This window comes from Salvelinus sp. IW2-2015, linkage group LG18 (assembly GCF_002910315.2).
Source record: "Salvelinus sp. IW2-2015 linkage group LG18, ASM291031v2, whole genome shotgun sequence".
Classification (NCBI taxonomy): domain Eukaryota; kingdom Metazoa; phylum Chordata; class Actinopteri; order Salmoniformes; family Salmonidae; genus Salvelinus; species Salvelinus sp. IW2-2015.
This window is the reverse complement of record NC_036858.1, coordinates 19,540,803-19,550,690: the sequence shown is the minus strand read 5'-3', so window position 1 is coordinate 19,550,690 and position 9,888 is coordinate 19,540,803. Positions and strand designations below refer to the sequence as shown.

The following is a 9,888-nucleotide window of genomic DNA, read 5'->3' as shown; positions in this document are numbered from 1 at the left end:
ACAGATACAAGGTAGACCAAATGGCGTGATTTTGAACAATCCAACTGAGCACAAGACGTCTGTTCAACAGACTTGTGCTCAGTAGGATGCCTCTAACGAGGTAGCATTTATGTAGCTACAGATTGTAGGCCAGATAATGTGATATAAGCAAAGATTTTTGRTGTCCATTACAGGAAAGCCCCATACAAACCRCCACCRTAGATTTTTCAACTAACCTCTTCTTGGCAAKACTTTCTTAGTTCTCGATTATGTGAAAAAAGTAGCTTGTTGCAGGTGGCTTTCCAAAAATCATAGAAAATTCKGAAATATATTAAATCTATGTTTTGTATCCGATAAGATATGYCTCTTGCATGTGTGTATATCTTTGTTTGGTCACAYKGKGTGACGAACTATCTACTTCTACACKTGGCCGTGTCGCATAGAAACGAKTAGTTCAAGGGGTCTGAATACTTTCCAAATGCATTGTATGTTAAGAAAAAAAAAWWGTGTTACCACATGAGGGCAAGACCGGTGTCCCTTCAATATCCAAACAGCCTGCAATGCTAAACTTACCWATTGCAGGTCCACCGTAGCCATTTCCATTTGCAGCTGCGCCATATCCATAACCAGCTCCAGGGTAGACACCTTGACCATAACCTACAATAGTAAAATCATTTTTTAAATAGAACCATATGAGAACTTGTATGAAATGTTCTGATGAAGTAATGACATTGTCCAAAAATATAGTTGTTTCTCTAAGTTGTCTTTATGTTCTGAGAACATCCGTAATGTCACAACATTTTGGAGAATGTTCCCAGAATATAGTCAGATGTTTTTAAATAGAACCTGTGGGAACCTCTAGGAAACATTACGTTGAAGTACTGAAATTCCTAAAAAAAKAATGATGTTTCTTAAAGTTCTCTGAACAATTGGATAAAATTAAAGTATTCAGCTCCTTGAGACAATACATGCTTGAAACACCTTTGGCAGCGAGGAGTGGGACAACATTCCACAGGCCACAATCAACATCCTGATCAACTCTGTGAAGGAGACGTGTTGCGCTGCATGAAGCAAATGGTGGTCACACCAGATACTGACTGGTTTTCTGATTCACACCCCTACCTTTTTGTTGCAATTTATCTGTGACCAACAGATGCATATCTTTGTTCCCAGTCATGTGAAATCCAYAGATTAGGGCCTAGTGAATTTATTTCAGTTGACTGATTTCTTTATATGAACTGTAACTCAGTAAAATCTTTGAAATTGTTGCATGTTATATTTTTGTTCAGCATAATTTAGGCTTGCCTCAAAGGGTCTGAATACTTATGCAATGACTATACTTATCACATTTTTATTAATCAAACTTTTTTTTCTTCCACTTTGACATGAGTATTTTGAGTTCATTGTTGACAACAAATCAAATCAATTTTAATCCCACTTCGTAACACAAAGTGTGAAGAAATGCAAGGAGTATGAATACTTTTGCAAGGTACTGTGTATTTGATCACTCACAAGCAGAGTTTCCTTTAAAATAAATCTATGCTTCAACTCCAAGTGTATTTAGAATTAATTTACTAAATTACAATTAAAGCGTTTGAAATTTTAGTACAGTTTTAATGAGTGTGTTTAAGTTTAATGATAGGGAACATATAGTATATTTTAAGACTGAAAAACAATGAATTTGAAGTACACTTTTAATAAGTGTATTGAAGGTTGATAATAGTATATTTATAGTATACGAAAACAATGAATTGAAAGTAAACTTTTAAGTGTGTTGAAGTGTAATTATATTATATTTATAGTATACGTAAGATATACTAGAAGTACATCTCATATTTGAAGTATTTTATTGTTTTGTATATTTAAGTATACTTGTAATATAATTCATTGTTTTTCGCTTGGGCATGCTCTTGTGTGCTAGCTGGGTACTCACCACTATGTTGTTTGGGTTTCCCTGCGAACGGATTTTCACCTGCACAAAGAAAATCCATTTAGGAATTTATATTAGGACATTTAGTAGCCTATATTGAACATGTTTTCTTCAGTACAAAAATGGAAATGGTTCACACTCACAATCATTCTACAGTGAATATTGGTATTACCTGCTCCAGGTCCATATCCATAGCCGGCAGCAACAGGATTATAGCCCCCTGCAACAGCACCATTACCTATAGATCACAAGACAACATTTACTACACACTTTAGAAAAAACACTGCCAGGTGTTAGAAAGGTTGCAAGGCTCATAACTTATTTAAAACAAGGTGTTTATCTGGTTTGGGTGCATTAGCTCCCCCTCCATTTGGATATACTCCAGCTCCATATCCTATAACAAATATATCACAAAGTCTGAATATCTTTTACTTAATATCTGAAAAAGCAGAACTTAGTTACTGAGTGCAATAGAAAATGGTGCTTGTACCATGGACAAACATTTACATTACATTGAGCAAAATCGGAGACGCATATGGAGATGAATTGTGKCCAATGACACTAGTATAATGCATTTATTCGGTCAGGGCACACAGATTTACTTGAAATGAAGCCTCTAAAAAGACMATCGGTAAAGGCATTTCCAAAACAGAGCCACTGAGTGCATTGCACACAGTCAATAAATGGGTTAGAAACAAATACATTACACACACACACTTCGAGACATCTTTTAAACATGAATTAGAATAGAGGGGAAATAGACTACAATGTTTAAAACATGCAAATTGACAACACCAACACYCCATCAAAAAATATGAAACCTGGTGCCACCATAAAATAGTAAAAGACAGACAAGAACATATGATGAAAAGTGTAATTTAAAAGACAACTCCTCCACACTTTATTACTTTGCACATGTCAACATTTAGGTATGTGACCAAAGACTGAAATGTCAACAATAAATTATTTTGATAATTAATTTGACACTGGGGGTTTTATTCCAAGAACCACATATKACTTTTTCAAAACAGTAGCAATTTACCATTTGGTTTAGCACCATAGCCATTGGGGACACCACCTCCATTTGGTACACCAGCTCCTGCACCGTAACCTAATGACCATTAACCAAAATCTTAGAGTGTGGAAGACCTCATTAATGGCATGCACAAGAATGTATGATGAAAACTAAACTTAATATAAAAGTCAACTCCCACAAACCATTAAAATGACAACAGAAAATGACAACAGACAACAGCTCAACAAAAAATAATTGCACTGGAAAACCTGATGCCAACATGAAATGGCAATCGTTTTGTTTAGGCTTWAAACCACACAAGACAACAGAGTAGATTTACCATTGGGGTTGACTCCATGTCCGTTTGGTGCACCGGCTCCGACACCGTAACCTATTCACCATTAACAGAAATCCAAGTGKGTAGAAGATCTCATTGATAGCATGCACAATAATGTAAAAATGTGTACAAAACCCCCACTAAAAACACTTATTTGAAAAGACAACTCCTGCACACGATTATCTCTGCTAAAGTTCTTCTATAATGAATTCAGCATTGGGTATTATATTGCCAGCACCACATGCAGTGCACTCGGAATGTGTTCAGACCCCTTGACCTTTTTTCCACATTTTGTTACGTTACAGCCTTATTCTAAAATGGATTACATTTTCCCCCCTCAATCTACACACAATACCCCATAATGACAAAGCAAAAACAGGTTTTTAGAAATTTTTGCAAATGTACAAAAATTATAATATGAAATATCACATTTACATAAGTATTCAGACCCTTCACTCAGTACTTTGTTGAAGCACCTTTGGCAGCGATTACAGCCTTGAGTCTTCTTGGGTATGACGCTTCAAGCTTGGCACACCTGTATTTGGGGAGTTTCTCCCATTCTTCTCTGCAGATCCTCTCAAGCTCTGTCAGGTTGGATGGGGAACGTTGTCCAGGCTCTGTTTCCTCCAGACGTGATGCTTGGCATTCAGGCCAAAGAGTTCAATCTTGGTTTCGTCAGACCAAAGCATCTTGTTTCTCACGGTCTGAGAGCCCTTTAGGTGCCCTTTGGCAACTCCAAGCCGGCTGTCATGTGCCTTTTACGGAGGAGTGGCTTCCCCCTGGCCACTCTACCATAAAGGCCTGATTGGTGGAGTGCTGCAGAGATGGTTGTCATTCTGGAAGGTTCTCCTATTTCCACAGAGGAACTCTGGATCTCTGTCAGACTGACCATCGGGTTCTTGGTCACCTCCCTGACCAAGGCCCTTTTCCCCCCCGATTGCTCAGTTTGGCCGGGCAGCCAGCTCTAGGATAGTCTTGGTGGTTCCAAACTTYTTCCATTTAAGAATGATGGAGGACACTGTGTTCTTGGGGACATTCAATGCTGCAGACATTTGTATTACCCTTCCCCAGAACTGTGCCTCGACACAATCCTGTCTCTGGCTCTACGGACAATTCCTTCGACCTCATGTCTTTGTTTTTGCTCTGACATGCACTGTCAACTGTGGGACCTTTCCAAATCATGTCCAAGCAAATTAATTTACCACAGGTGAATACCAATCAAGTTGTAGAAAAATCAAGGATGATCAATGGAAACGCGATGCACCTGAGTTCAATTTCGAGTCATCGCAAAGGGTCTGAATACTTCTGTAGATAAGGTATTGCYGTTTTTGCAAACATTTCTAAAAACCTGTTTTCACTTTGTCATTGTGGGGTATTGTGTGTAGATTGATGAGGAAAACTATTTAATCAATTTTAGAAAAAGGCTGTAATGTAACAACATTTGGAAAAAGGGAAGGGGTTTGAATACATTTTCCGAATGCACTGTATAAGAGTGACTGTTATGTTGTGGGCCTACGTGGTAACATTCATCTTTAAATAATCTATAATAAATAGCTACTATGACTGCTTCGATTAACCAGTAACAATTTACCATTGGGTTTCGCGCCACCTCCGTTTACACCAGTTCCTCCTCCGTAACCTAATCATCATACACAGAAAGCTGAGTGTGTGGAAGACCTCATTGATGGCATGCAAAATAATGTATGATATTAGGCTCTAGGGCAAATTTACCATTGGGTTTAGCACCCAAGCCAATGGGGACACCAGCTCCTGGACCATAACCTTAAATAACATGGTGTGAAGTGAAATCAGGTACGAGTTAACTGTTCTACAAATGTGTAACTCCTATACATGTCGTATATTATTATTGTGTTCAAGTTAGGTTTAGCACTATAAATGAACAATTCCTCCACCAGCACAGGTCAACCAAGTGGGACACCATCGTAGGTGCTCAACGTGAACAATCTGGGGAAGAGGCATGAGTCAAAGGTCATGCACTCAGAGTGAGACTCAACATTCACCGTCCAATAACAAAGACATTCCAACAGTTGTTACCATGCCAGATCAAACAACAATATCCATGCAAAAACATTAACTGCTCAAATAGGCAAAAACAGAAAAACAGCATGCACTTTAAACCATTTAGGTTGAGGTGATCATGGCACATTGTTTAATAAATGCCATTCAGATCACCTGTGAATAKGACATAGTACTCTTGGTTAACCATTACTGGGTATTTTCACCCATTGTCCATTTGGCACTCCTGATGGTCCACAGTCTAGAATATCCATGCCAGAAAAAATGCAATATAAATAGAATGCCATGTATTCAAGTAAACCAATGAATAAAATAACAAAACCTAACTATAATTATACTAATAGCACAATAAAAATGCGGTGCTGGGGTAGCAAACTATTTCTACATTAGTTATACTTGTATTTATCTATGGGTGTATTTGTACTGTATATTTTCCTTGATATTACTAGTAACTGTTTACCAGGTTTGGCTGGTTTAGCTCCCTGCCCATTGCCATTGGGGTTCCCAGCTCCTTCACCATCTACTAGGGGTCACAACGGTATCAATAAAAGAAGACCTGGCAAGGCCGACCTCAACATACATCCTCTTACTCACGGAGAAATATTAGGCTACACCACAGATTTATCATGACAAATAACCGCCAGTAATCCAGTAATCATACTTAAAACATTGATTGAAACTGATCTCAAACCAGGGAAACACAAAGAGATGTCTAGTAACAACCAATGACTACATAGACAGACAGACCACAGGCTTCACACTSAACATCAAACAAATACTTGAGCCTACAATCTATATGGTATCGTTTCGATTATTCGTGTCCAATAACATTGGATGCAGCAGTKCACCAGTGGAAGTTCCAACAGACCAACACATGAGAGAAGTGCAATAACAAAAAACATATCATGACATTAATAAACCTACATTTTCTTAAATTATTTGGCGACAAAAACAAAAACATAAAACTAATATGACAACCAACACACTAAAACAATTCAAAATAAATAAATGTGACACACTCAAACAGTCCATGATACCATATGGATGCCAGCAACATGTGATGAACTTGTTGACAAGACAAACAGAAGACTTGACATGTACATACACATTACACAGGTGCGGGACAGGTGTAGACATATACAAGGACCAGTGATTATGTGACAAACATACACTGTGTTTATATGACAGCACTTACACATCCAAAGACCCAAACAATATCAAGTGTTAGTTTACCAGGTGGACTCCCAACTTTAGATTCCAGCACCTCATGTTCCACTGCTGATTTTTCAGGTACAACTGCAGGCTCACTTTTAATGCTCACTTCTTCCAGTGCCACCCCTGGTGCACCTTTAGTCAGGGTTTCAGGTACCAACGCAGGCACAACCTTTGTAACCATGGGTTCAGTACTTTTTGGCACCTGAGGTTCAGGGTCTACGCCCCAATCACCTTTCCCAGGAGGTGTGCCCGACCCACCATTTTTTTTCTCCGGGACCTCACTTMCAGTGACATAACCTAAGGGCCACAAGGTCATCACCATTTACAGCCACTGGTCATTTTTGTTTGAAATTGTAAACAAATATGATGTCAACGGTCWTCTGGTTTTAGTTATTTGCCTAAAATTAAACATTCCCAGTGAAGTTCCCACATAAGGCTCTTCTTTTTAGAACATCAATGGACAGAAACATTTTGACACAAAAAACTATGACAGAAAGTCCCATAGTGAACAACAACCATGGTGTGCAAAAAAAATTGCACATTGTAAACACTGAAAACCCAACATGAAATCCGCACCCTTATCTTGAAACTTTGCACAAATTTCTCATTGACATCATTTCAATGCATGATCTATGCGAARGTCTGACTTGGTTGCATGGATCTCAAGTTAGGATTCAGCCCAAAATGTGTAAATACAGGCACTGTCAAAGCCTTCATTGTCTAAACTAAAGCAAACACCACYAACTAAAGCAGACAATGTTAAACACGGTAATAAAACATGTAAACAGATTTAGACRTACATTTTGTTTTGTTACAGCCTGAATTTAAAATATATTAMATTTATATTTGTTTGTCAATGGCCTACACACAATACCCAATAATATCAAAGTGGGATTACATTTTTCAAAATATTAAATTGTAAAAAWTGASWAACTGAAATGTCTTGAGTCAGTAAGTATTCAACCCCTTTGTTATGGCAAGCCTAAATTAATTCAGGAGTAAAAATGTGCTTAGTAAGTCACATAATAAGTTGCATGGATTCACACTGTGCGCTATAATACTGTTTAACATCATTGTTGAATGACTACCTCATCTCTGTACCCCACACATACAATTATTATTATTATTAGCTTTTAACCATCTATGTAACATTGCAAAAATCAGGAACTTTGTCCCAAAATGATACAGAAAAATTTAGCCATGCTTTTGTCACTTCTAGATTAGACTACTGCAATGCTCTACTTTCCAGCTACCCGGATAAAGCACTAAATAAACTTCAGTTAGTGCTAAACACGGCTGCTAGAATCTTGACTGGAACCAAAACATTTGATCACATTACTCCAGTGCTAGCCTCTCTACACTGGCATCCTGTTAAGGCTAGGGCTGATTTCAAGCTTTTACTGCCAACCTACAAAACATTACATGGGCTTGCTCCTACCTATCTTTCCGATTTGGTCCTGCCGTACATACCTACACGTACGCTGCAGTCACAAGACGCAGGCCTCCTTACTGTCCCTAGAATTTCTAAGCAAACAGCTGGAGGCAGGGCTTTCTCCTATAGAGCTCCATTTTTATGGAATGGTTTGCCTATCCATGTGAGATATTTGAATGATTTATTTTAGAGTAATWTTTGCTCATCTTTATCWAGGGTGTCAACAATTGCGAACCCCACTGTCCATTGTTGGATTACTTCATKGCACAAACACTTATTTAATTTAACAGAGCATTTCCTAAATTCCAAAATACACCTGCAACTAGCCATGGGAATTCAGAAGACAACGGTTCCTTCCAAGTCGAGAAGGAAGAAKTGCCAAGTAAAGGTTGGTTTAAAAATATTCTCCCATGGATTGAACATCCCAAACCATTATCCTGTTTATGTGAGGATATTCCATTTCAATACAGGTTATTTCCATAGCTAGCTACTTACATGCTTTAAGAAAATCTGATGCTTCTACACTCCTTGGCCAGTGTGATACAAATTCTAACTAAATACGAAGCATGCCATTAACATGGCACACCACCTCATGGACATGCAGAGAATAGTAGAGTTTTACCCATGTTTGGTACTTTGGGACTCTTTCTTTGAGGCACGGCTGGTGCCACGGCTGGTGCCACTGGCTTTGGACTTTTTGCCTGTGATGCTGGCTCTGGTGCTAGTTTAGGGTACGTCTTTCCTTGTGGAACCACAGGTGCTGGCTCAGGGTACGGCTTCCATTGTGAAACGACAGGTGCTGGCTCAGGGTACGGCTTCCATTGTGAAACRACAGGTGCTGGCTCAGGGTACGGCTTCCCTTGTGAAACGACAGGTGCTGGCTCAGGGTACGGCTTCCCTTGTGAAACGACAGGTGCTGGCTCAGGGTACGGCTTCCCTTGTGAAACGACAGGTGCTGGCTCAGGGTACGGCTTCCATTGTGAAAAGACAGGTGCTGGCTCAGGGTACGGCTTCCCTTGTGGAACTGGCGCTGGCTTCGGACTCTTTGCCTGTGGTACTACAGATGCTGGCTTCGGGTATGTCTTCCCATGTGGAACTGGCGCTGCCTCTGGTGCTTTGTTAGGGCACGGCTTTCCTTGTGGAACGACAGGTGCTAGCTTTGGTGCTGGCTTAGCGTATGTCTTTCCTTGTGGAACCGGTGCTGGCTCTGGCGCTGTCTTTGGACTCTTTGCCTGTGGTACTATAGGTATTGGATTAGGGAAAAGCTTCCCTTGTGGAACTGGTGCTGGCTTAGGGTATGTCTTCCCTTGTGGAAAGATTAGAGCTACACCCTTTKTTGGCTCAGGTACTACAAGTCCTGGCTCGGGTGCTGGTGCAAGGCTTAGTGCTTCAGGAGTAAGAACTTCACCTTTGGGGCCCTTTCCATTCGGTGCACCAACACCTTTAGTACCCTGACCATTTGGCATGCCGTAACCTGGGAACCAAAACACAGTAACTTTGTACCAACTAAAAGATAACTAATCAGTGAAAAAGTGCAACAGTGAAACATGCAGTATGACAGTATCTTGGCATGATCATTTAAGAGATAAAACAAACAATGGACGTCTTACCGATTAACACAAACCACGACAGACATACAGCACACGCATAAATAGTAGAGAAAGACATGCTTGAAATCTGAAATGYAATACTGCTCAATTATTGCTTATAAAATAAAACACATGCACCATAATACCTTAGTAGTTACTCTGAGACAAACCACATATATAGACAAACTGTACAGTGCAGACCGATTGACACAAATTACAACATGCAAGAAGAACATGAAAACGTGCTTTAAACACCATACTAGTTYCACCCATATTAGATCAGAAGACACATATTGTAAGACATGTTGAGACAAACCACATACAAGATAAACTCAACCATACAGAACAAAATGG

General features: G+C 39.4%; 1 protein-coding gene across 22 annotated transcripts in view; it reads right to left on the bottom strand.

Moving 5' to 3' along the window:
- The window catches only part of cmn (calymmin), a 70,076-nt gene that overhangs the window by 40,019 nt on the left and 20,169 nt on the right, over positions 1-9,888 (bottom strand). For 11 of the 22 annotated variants that reach the window (XM_024008420.2, XM_024008419.2, XM_024008436.2 and 8 more), the window contains 9 exons: positions 8,568-9,419; positions 5,759-5,821; positions 4,993-5,043; positions 4,853-4,900; positions 3,265-3,315; positions 2,952-3,020; positions 2,082-2,147; positions 1,913-1,951; positions 553-636 (listed from right to left, as the gene is read on the bottom strand). In XM_024008420.2, coding sequence (XP_023864188.1) covers positions 553-636; positions 1,913-1,951; positions 2,082-2,147; positions 2,952-3,020; positions 3,265-3,315; positions 4,853-4,900; positions 4,993-5,043; positions 5,759-5,821; positions 8,568-9,419 — 1,323 coding nt within the window. The remainder of the gene's footprint in view (positions 1-552; positions 637-1,912; positions 1,952-2,081; positions 2,148-2,951; positions 3,021-3,264; positions 3,316-4,852; positions 4,901-4,992; positions 5,044-5,758; positions 5,822-8,567; positions 9,420-9,888) is intronic. The other 11 variants (XM_024008421.2, XM_024008439.2, XM_024008428.2 and 8 more) reach the window with 11 other exon arrangements.